Source organism: Bufo bufo, chromosome 3 (genome assembly GCF_905171765.1).
Source record: "Bufo bufo chromosome 3, aBufBuf1.1, whole genome shotgun sequence".
Lineage (NCBI taxonomy): Eukaryota > Metazoa > Chordata > Amphibia > Anura > Bufonidae > Bufo > Bufo bufo.
In genome coordinates this window covers 292,540,308-292,565,182 of record NC_053391.1, presented here as the reverse complement: position 1 = coordinate 292,565,182, position 24,875 = coordinate 292,540,308, and the positions used below count along the sequence as shown (strand labels likewise).

Below are 24,875 nucleotides of genomic sequence, written 5' to 3'. Positions count from 1 at the left end.
CACGGAATACCTTGGGGTGTCTTCTTTCCGAAATGGGGTCACATGTGGGGTATTTATACTGCCCTGGCATTCTAGGGGCCCTAAAGCGTGAGAAGAAGTCTGGAATATAAATGTCTAAAAATTTTTACGCATTTGGATTCCGTGAGGGGTATGGTGAGTTCATGTGAGATTTTATTTTTTGACACATGTTAGTGGAATATGAGACTTTGTAAGAAAAAAATATATAATTTCCGCTAACTTGGGCCAAAAAAATGTCTGAATGGAGCCTTACAGGGGGGTGATCAATGACAGGGGGGATGATCAGGGAGTCTATATGGGGTGATCACCCCCGTCATTGATCACCCCCCTGTAAGGCTCCATTCAGATGTCCGTATGTGTTTTGCGGATCCGATCCATGTATCAGTGGATCCGTAAAAATCATACGGACGTCTGAATGGAGCCTTACAGGGGATGATCAATGACAGGGGGGGTGATCAATGACAGGGGGGTGATCAGGGAGTCTATATGGGGTGATCAGGGGTGAATAAGGGGTTAATAAGTGACAGGGGGGGTGTAGTGTAGTGGTGTTTGGTGCTACATATTACTGAGCTGCCTAAGTCCTCTGGTGGTCGATCCAAGCAAAAGGGACCACCAGAGGACCAGGTAGCAGGTATATTAGACGCTGTTATCAAAACAGCGTCTAATATACCTGTTTGGGGTTAAAAAAATCGCATCTCCAGCCTGCCAGCGAACGATCGCCGCTGGCAGGCTGGAGATCCACTCGCTTACCTTCCGATCCTGTGAGCGCGCGCGCTGGTGTGCGCGCGTTCACAGGAAATCTCGCGTCTCGCGAGAGGACGCGTATATGCGTCCAGGAGGAATGAATCAACCACCTCCAGGACGCGTCGCTGCGTTCGGCAGTCCGGAGGTGGTTAAAAGCCGCTATAGTAGGGTGACCACTGCTAAGCAGCCCCCAATGGCGCCTCACTATGCGTTCTATATTTGGGCTCAACTCATTATAGGATGACACAAAGGGTAACCTTTCACTTGCCTGTTTTTGTTTAGTGGTTAACAATTCATCCCTGGACATTTCTCTTACTTTATCAGCATGCCTTTTCACTAAATTTCTATGGTAACCCCTGTTCACAAATGACTGCTCCATATTCCTTAGTGCCTGATTCATATCATCATCCTTATCCACTATTTTCCTTACTCTGAGCATTTGACTGAATGGTAAAGAATTTACCATCCTCCTTGGATGTCCACTTGCAAAATGCAGTAATGTATTCTTATCAGTAGGTTTAACATTCAGATCCATATGTATTGGTTCATCCTCTGTGTATACCTGAGTATCTAAATACTGCACCCGGTCCACCGATGCCGTTAATGTAAATTGGATCTCCTTGTCAAGGGAGTTCAAAAATACATGAAAGTCCATCAGTGCCTCCATGGTGCCAGTCCAGATGAGAAAGATGTCGTCTATGTATCTCCACCACGTCAAAACCTGGTTTGGGGAGATACATAGACAAGACGTTCCTCAAATGACCGTACAAATATATTTGCATAGGTGGGCGCGGCGTTGGACCCCATCGCCACGCCCACCATCTGCAAGTATTACTGCCCCTGGAACACAAAATAATTGTTCCTAAGCGACAGTTCCAGTAGTGTCAAAATGAACTGGCGGGTTGGAGCAGGATAATCAGAATCCTGCAACATCTCCGTTACAGCCAACAAGCCCTTTTCATGGTTAATCGAAGTATACAGTGATACTATATCAAAAGATGCCAAAATTGCCCCTTTCGGGATCCGTATCCCTCGTATTTTGCTAATGAAGTCTCCAGTATCTCTAATATATGATTTCGCACCCATGGCATATTCTCTCAATATTTTATCAAGAAAGACATTAATATTTGAGAAAATAGAATTCCTGCCTGAAATTATAGGCCGCACCGGAGGGTCCGTCAGCCTCTTATGTATTTTGGGTAATACATATATAGGTGGTGTAACTGGAGACCTCACTACCAAAAATTCTTTGAGTTGTTTGTTTATGATGCCCTTTTCCTCTGCTATATTTAATTGTACATCAATTTTTCTAGCAATCTCAAACCTGGGGTCCTTACTCAATGGTTTGTACACACCAGGTTCTCCCAGTTGTCTATAGATCTCTTTTATATATTGAGAGGTGTCCATAACCACGATCCCACCACCCTTGTCCACGGGTTTTATGGTGAGATCGGGATTCCTGGACAAACTCTCCAAGGCAAGCATTTCCTGACAGGCGTTGCAGCGCTGGGGTCTGACGTCAGGTTCGCGGGCACGTGATGCACGTGGTGCGTCCTGACGCAGCATACCAGACGTTGCGGCCTCTGGTCTCCACCTACTGGTGACGTACAGTTATTATGTACCGCCCAACAGGAGGGGTAAGGGTAGACACATGCGCATTGGCGGGGAAGAGACGCGGAGAATCAGCGTGCCTCCACGCGAGCTAAGACTCCCCTGGATTCTTTTCACAAACTCCCAGCTAGGTATAGATGTAAGTTAAGTGTTTTTAATTGCACCATGCACTTTTACTCATGCACTTTATAATATGCACAATGATTATGAAATATTGGAATAGGTATCACAGCTATAACACTACAGGATATGTATGGGACGTTGGGCGGTCTCAGTTCTCATTTGAGATGTGGTGTAAATGAATGAATTGTAACAGGTCCACAAAGGGGAGTGCACTTTTTTTGTATTGGTTGATGAATTAATTGGAAACAACCTTATCATGTATTTATACTGGCACCATTGCACTTTATGTTTCACCTAAATTGAGAAAGGTTCTGTGAGAGAACCGAAACGTTGTCACTTGATATGTGTGAATAAAGAACACATTTTATCTTTCAAGGAGTGCTGCGGACTTTCATTGCTATACATATATATATATATATATATATATATATATAACACACTCCGGTAATCCGGTTTCCTGGAAGTCTCCATGACAGCGCACACCGAGATTGACTTCCTCTGGTAGGACAGGAAAACACACAAGTTAAAAACCCCACAAAGAACTGCCCTCCTTACATCTAAAGTATGGAATTTTTCCTCCTGATCGTTCCTGCTATTGGCACAGAATGAAGGAATGACAATATCTTGGGACCTGTGAAACGTGGATACTACCTTTGGGAGGAAATTGGGGTCCAACTTAAATATTAACTAAGGAAAGGCTCCTGGAAGCTCACAAACTCTCCTAGCAGAAGAGTAAGCCACTTGATAGAGTATCTAAAGGCTCAAACAGGGAATCTGACAAGCCTAAAAGAACTGTGTTCAGGTTCCATGGAGCTACTAAATTCTTAATTTTCGGCTTCAGTCTATCTGCAGCTTTCAAAAACCTAGCAACCCAGGGGACATCATAAACACTAGTGTTGTAGAGGGCACCCAAGGGCGGACACCTGCATCTTTAGGCCCCTTTCACACGGGCGAGATTTCCACGTGGGTGCAATGCATTGCACCCGCACTGAATCCGGACCCATTCATTTCAATGGGGCTGTGCACATGAGCGGTGATTTTCACGCATCACTTGTGCGTTGCGTGAAAATCGCAGCAAGCAAGTGCGGATGCGTTGCGATTTTCACGCATGGTTGCTAGGAGATGATCGGGATGGGGACCCGATCATTATTATTTTCCCTTATAAAGGCCTCATGCACACGGCCGTGTTCCACGGCCGAGAGCGGTCCGTGGTAACCCGGCCAGGATTCCTGCTGACAGCAGGAGAGCACGGCGTCATTGGTTGCTATGACACCGTGCGCTTCATGCAGCCGCTGCTGTACAGTAATACACTCGTATGATCTATACAAGTGTATTACTGTACAACAGCGACTGCATGAAGCGCACGGAGTCATAGCAACCAATGACGCCGTGCGCTCCTGCCGTCAGCAGGAATCCCGGCCAGGTTACCATGGACCGCTCTCGGCCGTGGAACACGGCCGTGTGCATGAGGCCTAACATGGTTAAAAGGGAAAATAATAGCATTCTTAATACAGAATGCTTAGTAAAATAGGGCTTTGCACTCGCGCAGAAAATTTGCGCATGTTCCCGCAACACCTGTGTCAACCCAGCCTTAGAGTGTTTGGGGAGAGACCCATATCCAATCCATCCTGGAGAAACTCCAAAATGAGAGGGTTATTGGGGGTGGACCGCCAAGAGGCAAACTTTTTCCACATATTAAGATATGCTCTGGAGGTATTGGGATTTTCTGCTGAGCATAAACCCAGACCTAAGAGGATGGACTGTTCAGTAACCAGGCTGATAGTTTGAGAAGCCTGGGGTTCGGATGGTTGATTGAGCCCTAAGTTAGGAGGTCCTCCTTCGGGCCAAAAAGGATTGGAGCCTCCCGGCTGAGGGATCTCAGAATACCGAACCAGCCCCTTATGGGCCAAAGGGGACCACCAGGATTAAAGTACACTTCTGTCACGAATTTCTGCCGGACCATCTGGGTTGGTGGAAAGGCATAGACAAGACCTGATTGTCCAATCCTGAGTGAAGGCGTCTATCGCCACGCAGGGATCCCTTTGATTGAGGGAGAATTAATGAGGAACCTTGTAGTTTTTCTTTGAGGCGAACAGATCCAGGCTTGGACTGCCCCACTGGACCTGGATCTTCTGAAAGGCTGTCTTAGAAAGAGACCATTCACCTGGATCTAGTCTGTGCCAACTGCCCTTAGATTGAGGGAGCCCTTTATGTGTACCGCTGTAAGGGATTTTAGATTATTTTCTGCCCACGAGAATATCTGTCTTGAGAGACTCTTTAGATGACCGTGCCTTGTACCCCCTTGATGACGGATGAAGGCCACTGCTGTGGAGTTGTCTAAGTGGACCAATAAATGCTGGTTTCTTGACTGGGTCTGTGTTGCTTTTAGACCTTCCCATATTGCCCGAAGCTCCCTGCAATTTTATGACATCCCCCCTCTGAGATTCGGGCCAAGTGTCCTGGAAGCAATTCTCGGCTGCAAGGGTGCCCCAGCCGCAGGAGCTGGCGTCCGTTGTCAATGAGAAAACCTCCTCCTGATTCCAGTAAACCCAGTCTGTAGATTTTTGTCTCTGAGCCACCACTGTAAAGAGATTTTTACATCCCTGGGTAGATATATCTTCTGGTCCGTAGTTAGCTGAGACCTGTTCCATTTCCTGAGGATAAGATCTTGAGCCCAGGCAACCGCAGGGATACATGACTAGAGACGACCCAGCATTTTCATGCCTTCTCTTACGGAGCAAGCCGGACCTCTCAGGAATTGCCCGATTTTGACCTTCAGATTCTGGACCTTTAGGGAGGGTATGAAAGATTTCTGGAGGATGGAATCTAGAATGATGCCCAGAAAAACTGATTGGCTGGAAGGCGGCTGGACTTCTCCCAATTGACTATCCAGCAAAGATCCCTAAGATGGCAAGGACCACCTGGATATGTGATTGAAGAAGATCTGTACTTTCTGCTATGACTAACACAGTGCTCCAGACTAAAATAAATACCTAGTACCCATTGGCTCCTGAACTGAAAAATTTAGGAGCCAAATTAAATTTTTAGATCAGATCGGCGTAGGGTTCTTTCGATACCAAAATTTTGATTTGCTTTCGTCACCATAAAAAGTATTGCGATACTCAATACCACGCGAAAAAAAAAAAGAAAAACACCAAAAAAAGCCACGTGCATTTCGCATTTTATGAAACGTTCGGCCCATAATAGAACAGTCCTATCCTATTTTTTGGGGTGACAAGCTGACAAAAAAATGGCGAATCGCATGGTTTTTATTTATTTCTGTTATAGCGCTCACCGCATAGAAGATATTTTTTAATAATTTAATAGTTTTGATTTTTTGGACGCAGCGCTATGTAATATGTTTATTTATTTATTGTTTATATATTTTATATGTAAAATTGGGAAAGGGGGGATTTAAACATAATATTTTAGGATACTTTCACACTAGCATTTCTCTTATCCGGCATAGAGTTCCGTCACAGGGGCTCTATACCGGAAAAGAACTGATCAGTTATATCCCCATGCATTCTGAATGGAGAGCAATCCGTTCAGGATGAATCAGGATGTCTTCAGTTCAGTCATTTTGACTGATCAGGCAAAAGATAAAACCGCAGCATGCTACGGTTTTATCTCCGGCGAAAAAAACTGAAGACTTGCCGGAATGCCGGATACCCGGATACTGCATTCAAAATACCGGAATGCGCAGACCGGTAAAAATGTGTAGAAAGATACAAGACGGATCCGTCTGTCCGCATGATAAGCGGAGAGACGGATCCGTTCTTGCAATGCATTTGTGAGACGGATCCGCATTCGGTAGATACGCAATTGCAGCCAGTTTTGACTGCGATTGCATTCCGTTGTTCAGTTTTTATCGCGCGGGTACAATGTGTTTTGCACGCGCGTGATAACAAAAACTGACTGTGGTACCCAGACCCGAACTTCTTCACTGAAGTTCAGGTTTGGGTTCAAGGTGGTGTAGATGTAATTATTTTCCCTTATAACATGGTTATAAGGGAAAATGATAGCATTCTTAAAACAGAATGTTTAGTACAATAGGGCTTTTTTTAACTCTCCTTAATCCACTTGTTTGCGCAGCCTGGCTTCTCTTTTGTCTTCATCTGTGAGGAAAAGGACCTGTGGTGACTTCACTGCGCTCATCACATGGTCCATCACATGATCCATCACCATGCTAATGGACCATGTGATGAGCTCAGTGACATCACCACAGGTCCTTTGAGAGATCCTGAAGAAAGAACAGGAAACTGGCAGCTACGCGATCAATTGGAGGAGGTGAGTTAATTTTATTTTTAATTTATTTTTTTAACCCTCATTGGCACTGCGCCACCAATGATTATTATACTGGGGTGTTCGGGGGGGGCGCACTGCGCCACCAATGAAGATAACTGACCTGTTAATACAAATACAGGAGGCGGGTGCCGGAATCAAATAACCGGCACCCGACCTCTATGACAGGGAGCTGCGATCCGCTGAAGTTAACCCCTCAGGTATTCCACTGGGCATGCGCCAGAGCAAGCACTGGCGTGACGTCATGACGCAAAGCCACGCTCGATCTGTGTCTGACATCATCCCCCGGCAGCTGGAGGGAATCGCGTCCTAGCGTCGCTTTAGCCTCCATACCACTCCGCATATAGCCCTCCTGGACCGCCGCAGGAGGGAACTTCGCCGGGGCCACCAACACCAGCAGAAGCCCAGGCACAGACCGTAGCAGGAGGAGGGAGAGCCGAACCGCCGGAACCGACCTCCGGTCTGTATGGAACATGCGCAATGAAAACAATACTGGCAGGAACCCCATAGAGCTTCCAGCACCTCTCCGGTCTTTTTTCCCTGGCAGGACAGGAAAAACCACTGGCAATGAGGGGAAGGGGTGCGGTTTTTAACCTCTCTGTTTTTTCCTGTCCTATCAGGGGAAGTCAGTCTCAGTGTGTGCTGTCATGGAGCAGACTGGGGAAATATAATATATATATATATATATTTCTCCAAAAAAGAGGCAGCACTCCAGTATATTTAAGGTGAAAGACCCGCTTTATTGTCCCTTTGCAACAATATATTTATTGCAGAGGGACAATAAAGCGGGTCTTTCACCTTAAATATACTGGAGTGCTGCCTCTTTTTTGGAGAACTATAACCATTGATGACTGCTTTGTCTGAGGAAATTGCACCTGGATTCACAACATAGTGCTGCTGTTTTTCTTTGTTGGATATATATATATAAAAAATTCCACAGCACTTCCCAAATGTGTATCAAAAAGTATATTTCAAAATCACCAGACAGCAACGTTTCGATCCACTTACTGGGATCTTTCTCAAGCACTGACAGTATAACAAAGGTGCTCTAAGCTTATAAATAGGGTTCTCATTAATTAACATAATTGTGCAAAAAAAAGTGTAATTACATGATTGATTATGTTCATATTTGAATATATATGATTGTGTATTTTTTCATGATTAGCATATAGTGTAATAATTCATACAGGTGTCTCCAAAATTCATATACATATATTAATCAGCAATTGTGCATTAACAAAGTGCAGTACTAACCTGTTTGGATGAGATGTTGGTAACATGAACTGAAACTCAACTACACAGGTGTTGTCCTTTAGCTGCCGATGCTGCACACTATTCAGTTCATAGGCAATGTATGCCCGCCGTACATACACCTGAACAAATAAGAAAAATCACATTAACAATACATATCAAATTCTCGTTATAGGTAATGAACTATTACGGTTTACACTGGTTCTTTAAAACAAAGTATTCAGCGGCTCACCACACCTTCTCCCCAAGGACCCGATGCTCGCTCCACAGATTCACCCAAATCCGAATCAGAAAATATAAAAAAATTAAATTGTTGGAGGGCACTCAATTACCTGAAAACATCCAATATAGGGTATCAATGACCTGATTTATTACACATAAAATACTCACATAAAGGTCCTCATAAAAACCATACACACACAAAACCTTACACACACAAAAAGTGCTGTTGGCACCCATTGAACCCTAATACGATAATGTGTACAAAAACACAACTACACACATAACCGCCAGTCCAGGCTGTGGACTCGATCCCGGTATGGGCAGTCCAAATCCAGCTGCAGTATTAATACCCGGCCAAATAGGATCGCACACCTTGTTATAATACTGCAGCTGGATTTGGACTGCCCATACCGGGATCGAGTCCACAGCCAGTGCACACGGTTATGTGTGTAGTTGTGTTTTTGTATAACATTATCGTATTAGGGTTCAATAGGTGCCAACAGCACTTTTTATGTGTGTAAGGTTTTATGTGTTTATGGTTTTTAGGAGAACCTTTATGTGAGTATTTTATGTGTAATAAATCAGGTCATTGATACCCTATATTGGATGTTTTCAGGTAATTGAGTGCCCTCCAACAATTTAATTTTTTCACAAATCTAAAGAAGCCCAAGTGCAAGCGGTAGTGTGCCATCCAGTGGAGTACCAGTTGCACACAATTGTACCATGGATTGTGTGGTTTTGTGTTATTTTTGTATTATTTTAAAGAATGTTAATGCTAACCAGAAAACACATTTAAAGAGGACCTTTCAACACTCCTGACATCCCTGTTTTAATAGCATCATGCATTTCCCAAGTAATAATTCTGGAGCATCTATTCTTGTGCCGTTCCTTTATTATTTCTACTAGAAGTTATGAATTAATTGCTATTAGCCTTCAGTAAGGGTATAGAGGGGAGGTAACCAGTTGGGGGGGTGCACCTGCACAGACTTACTCTATCCAATCAGTGCTGTCATTTTTCAGACTGCAGGTACACACCGGGTATTTTTTTTTCCATTCACAATTTTATTGTGTTAATTCTTATCACCAGAAAATATATAATTAATAAATCAGTATACTGCTGACACCCACCTCAGAGGAGAGAAAAAGAAAAAAAATGTTTAAAAATCATGGAAACCCCTTTATCCTTTCTTTTCCCCACTTTCAAATTTCACAACAGATAATGTTTCGAAATACCTAATCGGCCCATACATATACAGATCCGGCAATCTGCATGCAAACGAACAGCATTTGTAGACTGATCCGGATGCGGGTAAGTCTCACAAATGCATTGCAAGAACGGATCCGTCTGTCCATTTGTCATACGGACAAACGGATCAGTTTTTATTTTTTATAGAGCCCCTAGGACGGAACTCTATGCCGGAAAAGAAAAACGCTAGTGTGAAAGTACTCTAAGGCCATTAACTACTATACTGGACTGAAAGCCCTGCAATCAAATGACAAGCTCCCTGTACAGAAAAACAAGCAGAATGCAATTCCCTGTTTGGGTATTTTAGCTAACCTACAGCACAGACCATTTATTGTATTAATTCGAATGGAGACCTAAATTTGCAAAAGTGGATCATTGGAGGTACATTTTAATCATAACACTTTTGCCACTACTTTAAAGGAGGTTCATGATAATGGCAGCATGGAAACAGGAACAAAAGCAGCAGTACCCTGCGAATTATGGGAATACTGATCACTAGCATCTATCTCTACATGGTGAGCTTTAGGGTCCATTCACACAAATGTATGGGCTCAGTGCCAGTGCTGGGGACTGCAAACAGCGTTCTGCAATGTACGGGCACCGGCCGTGTGAAAACTGTATTGCGGTGCGGATCCAATGACTTGAATGGGTCCACAAACCACAAAATACGGCAAAAGACAGGACATGTCCTATCTTTTGCACTGTGGAGACACGGACAGGAAAGCCCACAGATGCGCTTCAGAGTGTTTCAGTGGGCTTCCTATCAGTGTCTCTGCTCATCAAAAGATAAGACATGTCCTATCTTTTGCCGTATTTTGTGGATTGCGGACACATTAAAGTCAATGGATCCACAGCCGCAACAGAGCGCACACGGCCAGTGCCCGTATAGAGTGGTTCGCAATACGAGCACTAAGCCCCTACAGTCGTGTGAATAGGCCCTTAGTTTGCTATACTGAATGTAGTGTGATCCTTCAAGTGTGTAGCGTTAAAAAATAACACTGGGCATTTACTGAAGGCACATCAAGAATCTGTCAGTAGATTGAGATATATTGGTAAGCAGCATAATATTAAGACCACTACTCTCCTGTGCACAATATTTTTCCTTAAATTATATTTTGAAAACTTCTATCTCCAGGGTTCATTGCACTGTAGCTTGAATTCTATGGAGCTATGGATATGACAAATATTTACCTCTAGTGCAGCCATTCTTACCACCTGGTTGCTGTGGTAAAAAAAGTTGGGCAGGACATCGAAGATGGAGGTTTCAGACAGAATAAGTTTCTATTATATATTAAAAAAAACAAAAAAAAAACACATCAGTCTTGTGATACACACAACAATGGAAACAGATTATAGAAATATTTTAATCATACATTTTTATATATATACAGTAACAAATATTACATTATTCTGTGACTGGTATAGAGTGACTGAATTGGGACAGGATGTATTTCTGTGTTATTCCACAGCATACCTGTGTACCTTTAATAAACATACTAATTGGAGATGAGCAAATCGAAGTTTATGAACTGGAAATGGCTGCTGCATATGTTAGAAAGAGGAAGTAAAAAGCCAGAGAACAAGGGATCACCCATAAATCCATGCAGAAAGACAATCAAGCAGCCCTATAAAAAGTCTCCTCCTGCCTGGTCTCTGCCATTTCCCAGTGAACAGTGCAGAGAGAGATGTTACAAGCACTAGGGACAGTGATTAGTAAAGAATTTATTAAACAAAAAATTACTATTGAGCAGAGAGGTCAACAAGGGATATAATAGGGAGGCATTATGCACACTATAGGGAGAGAGCAAGGACCAATAGAAGAGTGTAAAGCTTGGCTAATAGGAGCTATTCTATTACACTTTGCTGCACCAATTAGGGTTAAAAAGGTGTTCTAATACCACAGATTTTAGGTTGTTTGAGAGATAAGTAATTCCAGTAATTCTTGATTCTGTTATTGGGGTAAAACTGCAGTCTGATACTAAAGACTTCGGGGTTATTCACAGTGTTTTATATATCATTTAATCCATTAATCCTTGATTGTCCAATTGGGGTGAAATTGCATCCCCATACTACAGATTTTAGGGTGCTCACATTCTTTATACATAAGTATAATCCCCAATTGTGGTGAAATTGTGGCCTGAAAATACAGATTTTAGGGTGCTCACGTTCTCATATATAAGTACACCCATTCATCCTTGTTTCGGTTGAAGTTGCAGCCTGATACTACAGATTTTAGGGTGTTCACGTTCTATGATACATAAGTATATTCCTTTAATCCCTAATTGTGTAATGGTCGTGAAATTGCGCCTTGACACTACTGCCATTTTACCCTTACAGTTACTGTTACAGTACAGTATGTCCGACAGACAGGTGACAGGCCCTTCTAAGTGAACGGGTAGTGGCCAAAATGTTTCTGGAGCTGGCAGAAGTAGCAGCAGAAGAGGGGTTTGTAGCAGCAGTTGCAGCGACAGGCCAGAGCTGCCAGTGTCTTCCAGCTGTCGCGTTTTGACCAGCAACCCAGTTGTCTTTGAATGGTTTACTTGGTCTTCAATTTCATCTCAAGTGACATCACACACCCCCAGCCAGGAGTTGGTTGGGTTAATCTGACAGTTGGCATGGCCTGGGAACAAGCTCTTTGCCCCCCCCTGTACTGAACTTGCCTCCTTAATTTTCTGTTCCTTCTGCTCGAGAAGAGATAGGTGGGCAAGTAGCGACAATGAGTCACATGGGAGCTGGTGTTGCGAGAGGTCAGGCACGTGGCCCTGAGACTGGTGAAGGTGACATCAGCAACGTGCAGACAGTAGTGGACGATGATGTAGCCGATTGCACGTGGGAGCCAGGCAAAAAGGGGGCTTCATCATCAGGGGAATATGGTGGCAACTTGAGCATCAGGCAGCGGCTGAGCTACCAGGGTGGTAGCATGGCCGTGAGTCAGCAGGGTTGCAGCAGTTTGAGGTCTGGAGCCATACGTGCCCATGATAGACCGTCTGCTATGCAGGAGACTACCTGTCTGGTAAGAACTAGTGGTGACTGAAAGGATTTGGACCTTTCTGGACCTCTACAACCACCTTGGTTTGATGTCACTTACGTCAGGAGAGATGTTTCTCAGTTGGCAATAACAGACACACACACACACAGGTATCACTGAGAAATACTCTAACTTTATTATGCTATAGCTTGGCCTTATAAAGGCAATAGAAAAGTTTGCATAACAACAGCGTTAAACCAATCATAAAAGATAAACATTAGTGCTCATACACATACTACCGGAACATCCTTATACGGTATGTGTACGTGCAGTAAGCAAAAAGAATAGGTTTTAATCAGTCACAAATAAGAATGTACGCAGTTGTGCCAAATGACCCTGAATAAGGCAAGAACGTTTGCACTAGTTCTGGGAGATTCCCAGAATCTTTCCTGGGACAGATAAGCGAACCTAACTCACAGCGGGGGAACTTGAAACAGTGCGTGGGTGAGATGTTATAACAATTCTTTACATATTTAGAAGAAACAAGATGGAGTCACATTTCTCTTCAGTGAGCGTTTCACGGAGACAGCGGCAGAATGCAGTCAGCAAGGAGTGGTGGTGGTGGGGGGAATGACATACTCTGCAATGTGGGAATTTTTAAGCAAGCTGCCGGAGGACGTCAGCATAGCAGTTTGTAGAATCTGTGGGCAGAAGGTGAAGCGGCCCTGCATCAACACATGTAGCATCACCATAAAGTGGCCTGGGAAAACAGTGGCGCTAATGTAGTGGTACAGCCTGACGCAGCAACCACTGCATCACCCAGTGGCCCGCACCCCTTCTCCACCAGTCAGGGCCCCACCACCTCAGCAGAAGGGAGCAGTGTTTCCTTCCCATCATCTACTGGTCCTGTGTTGACTCCTCATGGAATTGCCACATCACCACTCTGTGACAGGGCCACTAGTGTCCCCGTTTGGCCGTGTTGACATCATCATTTGTTTTACCCTTCTTCTGATCTGTCAGAAGGATAGAAAAATGCTAAACAACGGACTCTGTCTTTGGAGAATCCGTGATGCCTTTATCACACGGTCCCTATTTTTCATCAGGATATGCTCATGATTTGGAAGCCAAAAGCAAGAGCGGTTACAAAACACAGAAGACATGCAAACGTTCCAATCACGTGTCATCTCTGTTTTGGATCCACACCTATTATTTTTTTTGGCCTTAGCAATACTTATGGATTACGAACCAAATGCTGACAATGTGAAGGCAGATGCTCAAAAGACAGGAGGATCCGATGATAAGAAGAAGGGCAAAATAAACAGTGACATCTACACAAACTTACTGCTGACACCCTCTCCACTCTGTCGGGGTGCTCTACTTGTATCAGTGTCTAACAGAACAGGTTCTGTAGAAATCTATGTGGAATCAGCTGACGACTGTGTAAAAAGTGAGCACTCTGACTCTATGGTACAGTCTGGGGCCACTGCACGGTTCTTTATACCTGATGCTAACATTGACTTATAATGATAAGTTCACACTTCACTTAGTCAAGAGGACAAAAACAGACCAAATTAATCAAGTTTCAAGTGATTATAAGAGTGGCGCCTGTCATACAGACGCAAAGTAAGTTTCACTACCACAGCGGACTACCTATGTATGTTTCTGCAACACACAGTGTTCTACCCCAATATACAGGATCTCTGCAGCCGGGAAATAGCGGATTTCTAATGCGATTCATCACAAATTCGGATTGATTTTTGAAAAATTCACTCATCTGTAATATTAGTATTCTCCTAAGAAAACAAATGTCAAACCAGCAAACATGGCTGAGCCATTAGCCAGTATTCAGTCACAAGTCAAATATACTGTTATATGAACCTATCTTTTATTTAGTTTTTTACCATTAACAGATATCCCCTATTCACAGGATAGGGTAGAAGTGTCTAACGGCTCTGGGCCTCGGCAGTCAGAAACCCAAGATCATTTATCTTCTATACTAGGAATAAAAGGATACGTATAGTTAGTGGTCCGACTGCGGAGACCCCCAGCAATCAGGAAATCAGAGGTCCCAGACTCCTATAAGAGATTGAAGCAGTAGTACATATACATGACCACTGCTCCATTCACTTCTATGGGGCTGTTGAGCACGGCACCATTTGGTCCCATAAAATGTGAATGGAGCAGTGGTCACACATGTGTGGAAAGTGGAACTGCAGCAATCAAACCCCCTATATTGCGTTAAATAAGTGGGAAAACCCCTGTAACATGAAGGTCACATTCTACAAAAGGTTGCACATTAACTTTACACCCTAACCCCTTAAGGATCGGGGCATTTTTCACCTTAAGGACCAGACAGATTTTTGCAAATCTGACATGTGTCACTTTATGTGGTGATCACTTTAAAACGCTTTTACTTATACAAGCTATTCCAAGACTGTTTTCTCATCACATATTGTACTTCATGACAGTGGTAAATTTGAATCAAAATATTTCATTTATAAAAAAAAAAAAAATATTTACCAAAAGTTTAGAAAAATTCGCAACTTTCCAAATTTCAATTTCTGTTTTTAAAACAGATAGTGATACCTCCTACAATTCTTATTGCCGTGGCGATATCTAATATGTACGAAGTGAGGGGGCACTCGCATACGGGAAACACTGGACGATTAGGTAAATGTAATTTAATATTCTAAAAACAGACCCCTAAAATATACATAAAACATATGCTGTAACAACCTATAAATTACATATATGTGAATCCTAATAGCACATTGGTATAGCGTGCTGGCGTGAAATGCTGTTATGCGTGGTATCACATACGGTCCATATAGACAATCTCCCAATTCAGATATATATTCGCCAGTCTATAGATTCATAAATACACTGGCGTGCAATTGTGAGTATAGTGAAATAAAGTCCATACAAACAATGTCTCAATTGATGTGGAAGAATGACCGCACAATGTGTTCCAATAATAATAGTGGTGTGAGATATCCGGAAAATCACACCAGTGATTTGGAACACTATGTCCAATTACGATAGAACATGGAAGTCCAATATTCAAAGATCAGTTGAGCACGTTGGGATGAACTTCCCAGTTACTTACAGTGTCCAGCCGCTTATGCTGACCCGGTCTCTCCCCTCCTTACTGCTAAACCGCAGTGTATAGTTACCCAGGTGGCCGTGCCTGGCCGACCGTGGCGTCCCACATGACCTGGTGATCTGGGGTTCCGGGCGGACGCTTTGATGACGTCACTGCTGTGCGGCGGCAATTTTAAATTCCGAAGTCAATCTTTGGCGCTTACAGCTAGATATCCAATTTCTTTGGTCTTTTGCTTGAATCCACGCTCACTCTGTAATGCCAGACGCGTTTCAGGGTCTTACACCCCTTCCTCAGTGGCCACCGAGTGAGTGGATTCTCACTCCTTATAAATGGTATTGGCCCACCCACAATTGTGCTTTTTTCAGCTTGTTACAATATGTGGAGTGGATTTGATTGTTCTTATATTGCTGTTACAATTTATACATAGATATAATTAAAAACATAAATATTACTCCCCATATAATAACTACAATGTTAAAATATTAAGACAATAGTCCTAGGGAAGAATTGCAAGGTCGGTGATACATTTTGAGGTAAAAACGCATCAAAACCGCAGCCATGTGAACTGCGTTTTGTATGCGATTTCTATAATTTAATGTTCTAAAGGGCAAGATGATCCCTGCCAAGGGACTTGGACCTAAACCGCATCAATATATTTGAATCTTGTCTGCGGTTATATGGTTTATTGATTTATTCCTCAGATTTCATATGTTGCTGGGATAATTGATAGTAATATATGTGGGGAGCCGTCCCATGGGGAGGAGAATCACAGTGTCAATTATTGATCAAACTGCGATATCTCGTCCCCACCGGACAACCCCCCACTGTCACAGGAAACCGAAAACCTCCATCTCAGCATTTAGACCCCTTGGTATTATGGTGTCATACTCAAAGATTCTACGAGATTCCTGTCGTGACATATGTGCGATGTGGTTACCTCCTCTCCACATTTTTTTGACCCTTTCTATGGCTGTGAACTTTAGGCCAGTTGGGTCACAATTGTGTTGAATTTTAAAATGTTTTGATAGGGAGTGTGTTTCTAAACCTTTCTTAATATTAGCCACATGTTCAGCTACTCTCTTTTTGAGTGTCCTTTTGGTCCTGCCTATATATTGTTTCCTGCACCCACATTCCAACAAATATATAACATCGGTAGAATCACAGGTTAGGCATTCCTGTATCTCTACACTAAAGGAATTTGTTGTGGATTTTACCCACGTTGTTTTTTTGGGGAAATTGGTAATTTTGCAGTTTGTACATCTGCCACATTTAAAAAATCCATTAGTTGTTAACCAGTTTTTCTTTTGTTGTTGTTGCCCATCCTTTTTGCTTTTTACTGTTGGGGCTATTTTGCCTGCCAAATTATTTGCCCTTGTGTACGTTATTTTTGGTACATCACTCAAAAGTGGGCCAATTAGTTTATCGTTTAGCAAATGTTCCCAATGTTTACGGATGCTTCTTTCCATCACTCTATATTGAGAGCTGAATGGAAGAATAATTCTTAGTATTTCATCTGGCGATTGTGGTGCCCCTGTCTCAAAAAACTCCTTTCGTTCCATCTTCTTCACTTTTTCCAGTGATTTGTCTATCAGTTGGACTGGGTAATCTCTTTCTAGCAATTGTTTCTTCAAGTTAGCAGCCTCTTCATCAAACTTACTCTCAACCGTACAGTTCCGCTTGAGTCTGCGGAACTGACCGGTTGGTATGTTGGTTAGCCATCGCGGAAGGTGGCAACTGGTAAATCTGATGAAGCTGTTTTTGGCTACGGGCTTGAAAAACGTACTGCATTGCAGTCTGCTATCCCTAATCCATATCTCTAGATCCAAGAACTCTACTTTCTCTTGACTAATGGTAGGACTAAATACCAAGTTCTTGTCATTTTTATTGATGTCACTGAGGAATACATCAAGAGACTCAGCAGTGTTGCACCAAATGAACAAGATATCATCAATGTACCGGCGCCACAGCACCAGATCCTTCCCCAGCCTGGGTAAGATGGTCTCTCTCTCCCATTGAGCCAAGAAAAGGTTGGCATAGCTGGGGGCGAATCTGGTGCCCATGGCAGTGCCGGTACATTGCAGATAGAACTCCTGCTCAAAAGAGAAATAATTGTGAGCTAGAATGTATCTCACTCCATCTAACAGGAATTCCAATTGTTCTACCGGGAGCCCAGCATCTCCTGACAGTTGCTCATATAATGCCTGTGTCCCCCTGGTATGTTCAATGACTGTATAGAGGGATCCAACATCCAGTGTCCCCAAGATCCACCCATCTATCCAATTGACTTCTTCCAATGATTTAATAATGTCAGTGGTGTCACGAATGTATGATGGCACTCGCTTGACATAAGGTTGAAGCCATTGATCGATATACTTGGATAGGTTGCATGATATAGATTGAATTCCCGACACTATCGGGCGACCTGGGGGTGCTTCCAGGTTCTTGTGGATCTTGGGGACACAGTGGAACATTGGGATTCTCCTCTCAGTATCCAGGATGAACTTAGCTTCTTGATCAGAAAGAAACTCAGCTTTTACCCCCTTTACACAGTATTCTTTCAAAATATTGTAATATTCCTGTGTGGGGTCTCCCTTTAGTTTTTTATAAGTATTTTCTGATCTTAGCTGTCTATAGCATTCTTCTATGTAATCTGTCGTATTGAGAATAACTACGGCCCCGCCCTTATCGGCTGGTCTAATTACGATATTGTTTTCTTCCTGTAGGGATTTAATAGCCTTAATCTCTTCTCTGCTTAAATTTGTGTTAACTTTTCGGCTTTTGATTCTTCTCAGATCACGTTCAACATTGTTCCTGAACGTGGCCATTTCACTGCTGATCTCCTGCCTGGGGAATTTTTTAGATCTAACTTTAAGATCTGTATGTACATCTTTATTTATATTCCCTCCCATATCACTCTCCCTATTGATGGGGTTTTTTAGGAAATATTTTTTGAGACATAGGCGTCTGATGAATTTCTCCACTCCTATGTATGTGGCGAATTTGTCTATAGAATTGGTGGGAGCAAACTTAAGACCTTTATTCAGAAGTTGCACCTGGGTCTCTGTAAGTGCAATATCACTGATATTTATTACATTGGTGGTTGGTGTTTTTAATTTTTGTATTTTCTCCTTTTGTGCATGTCGTCCTCTCCGAATTCTTCGTTGTGATTGTGCCTTTGTGATCTGCTGGTTGTTGGTGTGTGATGATGTGTTGTGTTGTGCTGGTGTCTGTGTTCCTGCCTGTGTGTCTGGTAGTGCCCCCTGCCCTGTGCATATTCTCTCGGACGCTCCCTCAAATTGTAGTCGTGAACATGATTCTGTGTTTTGTGACTGTGTATTCTTGTCTCTTGTCGTGGGAGTGCGTGTGCTTCTTATTCGTGCTTTGTGGTGTGGCGGTGTAAAGTCTAAAAAATGAGGTGTTGCTAGTGTCTCATATCTGTTTGAGATTTTGATATTCTCAAACTGTGTATTTGTGTGTTCAACCTCCCTTTGTCCATAAGTCTCAGTGATTTCTTTTCTTTCCATATATTGTAATTTTCTGGATTTTTTACCTATTATTTCCCTTTCCAATGTGTCTAAATTTTTACAAATTCTCTCATGCCATTTGTGGACTACATCGGTATCTGGGAATGTTTCCATTTCCCTTTTTAGGGTATCAATTTGCCCTGTCATATCTTCTGTCATTTGTATCCTCCTTTTAATAATCATTTGGACAAGGGCCTCCGACTGTGTTCTCAGAAAGCCGTCCCATTCCTGTTTGAATTTGTCACTCACCAAATCAGACGCAGGTGTCTTGGCGAGTGTCAAACCCTTGGGAATGAGGCCCTTGTCCAAATATTGCGTAAGCGATCTTATCTCCCATTTGTTACGCAGTTGACGTTGCAAAGTCTTCTCCAGGACTTTAAAAGCATCATCCATTGATCTTGTACTTTCTATTGATGCTTCTCCTTCCATATTGAAGGTGAAAGCTTCAATATTTTTATATTTGTTATCTAAGTGTCCCCAAATGTCCATCTCGTGGTGGGGGGAGCTCAGCTGTTGAGGGTATAATTAAAATAATCGTATGTAAAATACAGCGGCTCACTCCTATCACGTATGGATAGGTGCTCACCCTCCGGTCCTACCCTGAGGACCTAGAAGGAAAAATGGAATATGTACGAAGTGAGGGGGCACTCGCATACTATCAATTATCCCAGCAACATATGAAATCTGAGGAATAAATCAATAAACCATATAACCGCAGACAAGATTCAAATATATTGATGCGGTTTAGGTCCAAGTCCCTTGGCAGGGATCATCTTGCCCTTTAGAACATTAAATTATAGAAATCGCATACAAAACGCAGTTCACATGGCTGCGGTTTTGATGCGTTTTTACCTCAAAATGTATCACCGACCTTGCAATTCTTCCCTAGGACTATTGTCTTAATATTTTAACATTGTAGTTATTATATGGGGAGTAATATTTATGTTTTTAATTATATCTATGTATAAATTGTAACAGCAATATAAGAACAATCAAATCCACTCCACATATTGTAACAAGCTGAAAAAAGCACAATTGTGGGTGGGCCAATACCATTTATAAGGAGTGAGAATCCACTCACTCGGTGGCCACTGAGGAAGGGGTGTAAGACCCTGAAACGCATCTGGCATTACAGAGTGAGCGTGGATTCAAGCAAAAGACCAAAGAAATTGGATATCTAGCTGTAAGCGCCAAAGATTGACTTCGGAATTTAAAATTGCCGCCACACAGCAGTGACGTCATCAAAGCGTCCGCCCGGAACCCCAGATCACCAGGTCACGTGGGAAGCCACGGTCGGCCAGGCACGGCCACCTGGGTAACTATACACTGCGGTTTAGCAGTAAGGAGGGGAGAGACCGGGTCAGCATAAGCGGCTGGACACTGTAAGTAACTGGGAAGTTCATCCCAACGTGCTCAACTGATCTTTGAATATTGGACTTCCATGTTCTATCGTAATTGGACATAGTGTTTCAAATCACTTGTGTGATTTTCCGGATATCTCACACCACTATTATTATTGGAACACATTGTGCGGTCATTCTTCCACATCAATTGAGACATTGTTTGTATGGACTTTATTTCACTATACTCACAATTGCACGCCAGTGTATTTATGAATCTATAGACTGGCGAATATATATCTGAATTGGGAGATTGTCTATATGGACCGTATGTGATACCACGCATAACAGCATTTCACGCCAGCACGCTATACCAATGTGCTATTAGGATTCACATATATGTAATTTATAGGTTGTTACAGCATATGTTTTATGTATATTTTAGGGGTCTGTTTTTAGAATATTAAATAACATTTACCTAATCGTCCAGTGGTTCCCGTATGCGAGTGCCCCCTCACTTCGTACATATTCCATTTTTCCTTCTAGGTCCTGAGGGTAGGACCGGAGGGTGAGCACCTATCCATACCTGATAGGGGTGAGCCGCTGTATTTTACATACGATATCTAATATGTATACTTTTTTTTTTTTTTTTTTTTTACACATTTAACACAATAAAAGCATTTTTGAAACAAAAATGGTTATTACTTTACATTCCCCATATGTCTACTTAATGTTTGGATCATTTTGAGAATGCCATTTTATTTTTTGGGGACATTAGAAGGCTTATAAGTTTAGAAGCAAATCTTGAAATTTTTCAGAAAATTTCCAAAACCCACTTTTTAAGGAGCAGTTCAGGTCTAAAGTCACTTTGTGAGGCTTACATAATAGAAACAACCCAAAAATGACCCCATTTTAGAAACTACACCCCTCAAGGTATTCAAAACTGATTTTAGAAACTTTGTTAACCCTTTAGGTGTTCCACAAGAATTAATGGAAAATGGAGATGGAATTTCTGAATTTCCTTTTTTTGGCAGATTTTCCATTTTAATAATTTTTTCCGCTAACAAAGCAAAGGTTAACAGCCAAACAAAACACAATATTTATTGTCATGATTCTGTAGTTTACAGAAACACCCCATATGTGGTCAAAAACTGCTGTATGGCCACATGAAAGGGCGCAGAAGGAAAGGAACGCCATATGGTTTTTCGAGGGCAGATTTCATTGGGATCATTTTAACCCCTTAGTGACCACCCATACGCCTTTTTACGGCGGTCACTAAGGGGCCTTAGGCTGGGCCGCCGCGTTTTTACGGCGGCCCAGTCTAAGCGCTGCATGGCTCCCCCGTTCAGCGGGGAGCGCGGACCCGGCTCTCACATGAGAGCTGGGGCCCTGCTCTAACAGCCCAGACCGGCAGGAGTGCCGATCCGGGCTGTTTAACCCTTTACATGCTGGGCACAATGGCGCCCGCTGCATGTAAAGTGGTGACAGAGGGAGCAAACTCCCTCTGTCTCCCATCAGCACCCCGAAAATGCGATTGTGGGGTGCTGTGTTGGGAAGCTTACCTTGCTTCCGATCAGGGCCCCGAGCTTGTCTCCAGTTATCTCCAGCAGGCTGTGCCTCTCTGGCGCAGCCTGCTGGTCAATGTTTGAATAGCATTGCTATTGAAATGTAATGCATAATAGAGATAATGCATTACATTTTAAAAGCAATCAAAATACTGTATATTATAGTCCCCTTGTGGGACTATTAAGTAGTAAAAAAAAATAGAAAAAAAATACACATTTATTAAATAAAAAAAAATCCATAAAATAAAAAAAATATGCTTTTTTTTCATTGAAAATACGATTTTCAATGGAAAAAATTGCAAAAAGAAAATATCCCCCATATGTTTGGTATTGCCGCGTCCGTAACGACCCTATGGTGAACGCCGTAAAAAAAAAAAAAAAAAAAAAGACCATTTCTAATTTATTCTTAGTTTCCACCAAAAAAACGTAATAACAAGCAATCGAAAAGCGGCATTTACTCCAAAATGATACCAATTAAAAATACAAGTCGTCCCTCAAAAATCAAGCCCTCACACAACTCCATAGAAAAAAAAATTAAAAAGTTATGGGTCTTGTGAAGTGGAAATGCAAAATCATTTTTTTGGTTAATAAAAGGGGTTTTATTGCAAAAAAAAAGTAGTAAAACGTAAAAAAAATTTACTGACCCAGAGAATAAAGATATTATGTTATTTGTACCGAAAAATGAACGCCGTAAAATTTATAATGTAAAAACGCAGTGGCAGTATTGCTGTTTTTCCCCATCTCCCTCCCAGAAAGAGTTAATAAAAGTTAATCAGAAAGTTATGTGTACCCCAAAATGGCGCCAATAAAAACTACAACTTGTCCGGTAAAAAACAAGCCCATATAAAGCTATATAGACGAAAAAATAAAAAAGTTATAGCTCTTGGAACAAGACCATGAAAAAAGGAAGAAAAACGCTTGGTCATAAAGGCCCAAACAGGCTTGGTCACTAAGGGGTTAACTTGCCATGTCACGTTTGAAGACCACCTGATGCACCCCTAGAGTAGAAACTACAAAAAGGGACCCCATTTTGGAAACTACGGGATAAGCTGGCAGTTTTGTTGCTACTATTTTAGGGTACAGATGATTTTTGGTTGCTCTATATTACACTTTTTGTGAGGCAAGCTAACAAAAATTAGCTGTTTTGCAACAGTTTTTATTTTTTGCCATTTGCAACGTAAATTAGATCATGAGCTATTTTCATAGAGCAGGTTGTTACAGACGCAATACCAAATATGACAAATTTTTTGGGTCGTTTTTTTCAGTTTCACATAATAAAGCATTTTTGAAAAAAAATAAATTTTTTGTGTCTCCATATTCTGAAAGCCATAGTTTATTTTAATTTTTTGGGCGAATGCCTTATGAAGGGGCTCCTTTTTTTCAGTATGAGATGACTGATTGATTGGTACAATTTTGGGCTGCATATGACTTTTTGATCGCTTGTTATTACACTTTTTGTGATGTAAGGTGACCAAAAGAATGGCTTTTTCGATTTTTTTTTTTTTACGGTGTTCACCTGAGGGGTTAAATCATGTGAAGGTTGATACGGACGCGGCGTTTCCTAATATGTATACTTTTTTTTCACATTTAACACAATAAACGCATTTTTGAAACAAAAAAAAAAAAAATCAAGGTTTTCGTGTCTCCATAGTCTGAGAGCCATAGTTTTTTAATTTTTTGGGCGATTGTCCTATGTAGGGGCTCATTTTTTGCAGGATGAGGTGACTGTTAGATTGGTACTATTTTGGGGGGCATACGCCTTTTTGATTGCTTGGTGTTGCACTTTTAGTGATGTAAGGTGACAAAAATAGCTTCTTCTTTTTTTTTACACAGTTTTTAGTTTTTATGGTGTCTATTGGACAGGGTTGATCATGTGATATATTTATAGAGCCGGTCGTTACGGATGCGGCGATACCTAATATGTGCGGTTTTTCTTTTTTTATTCTAAAATCATGGGAAAGGGGCGTTTTATTTTTATTTTTTTAACTTGAAACTTAATTTTTTAGACTTTTTTTTTCAAACTTCATTTCTGTCCCACTCTGGGACTTCAACTTTTGGGGGTCTGAGCCCCTATGCAATGCATTACAATACATCTGTATTGTAATGCATTGCCTGTTCGTGTACTACAGTGAGTAGTACACAAACAGGTTGCCTAGGAGACCCAGCCTGAGGCTGGATCTCATCAGCACCCGTAGAAGGCAGGTCCTGATGCCGTGCAGGGCATTGGGCAGCCTCTGCACGGCATCTGGCTGCCTTTGTCACGCATCGGGTCCCCACCACAGCAGCGCGGGGACTCGATGCGCTGCTTCACCCGCCACTAACCACTTCTATGCCGCGATCAACGCAGACCGCGGCATAGAAGGGGTTAATCCGCCGGCATCGCTGTAAACCGCAATGCCGACGGACACAGCAGGGGCCCGGCTACCAGGGACTGCCGGACCCTTGCAGTGATCGGGCGCACACCGCTCTGGTGCCGCCCGATCATCCCGCCGTGCAGGTACGGTGGAATGCATTCTGGCAATGCACGGCGTTCTACGTTAAGGGGTTAAAGGTGTTATTACAGGACTAATGTAAAAGGTGAAAATCAGCCATCATATAGTACATGACAACCTCTTTCTAACAAAGCTAGAACCAGCCATGTACCTCACATTGATCCAGAGATGGCCCCATTCATTGTTCTGCTAGGTTTATATCAAAATGGAAGCTCAAGGGGAGTGTATTTTCTGCTGCAGCTCAGGGGGAGTGTCACAGCTCTCCCTACCACAGCTCAGGAGGCAGATGAAGGATGAAACTGAGCATGTGCAGCCTGAGTGAGCAGGTCAAATAAATAAAAAATAAAATAAATAAAAACAGAG

At 42.4% G+C, this 24,875-nt stretch overlaps 1 protein-coding gene across 1 annotated transcript in view; it reads right to left on the bottom strand.

The window, feature by feature from the left end:
* The window catches only part of ACACA (acetyl-CoA carboxylase alpha), a 993,014-nt gene that overhangs the window by 659,521 nt on the left and 308,618 nt on the right, over positions 1-24,875 (bottom strand). The window contains exons 27-28 of the mRNA XM_040424192.1: positions 10,712-10,801; positions 8,056-8,174 (exon numbers count right to left, since the gene is read on the bottom strand). Of these exons, the coding sequence (XP_040280126.1) occupies positions 8,056-8,174; positions 10,712-10,801 (209 nt within the window). The remainder of the gene's footprint in view (positions 1-8,055; positions 8,175-10,711; positions 10,802-24,875) is intronic.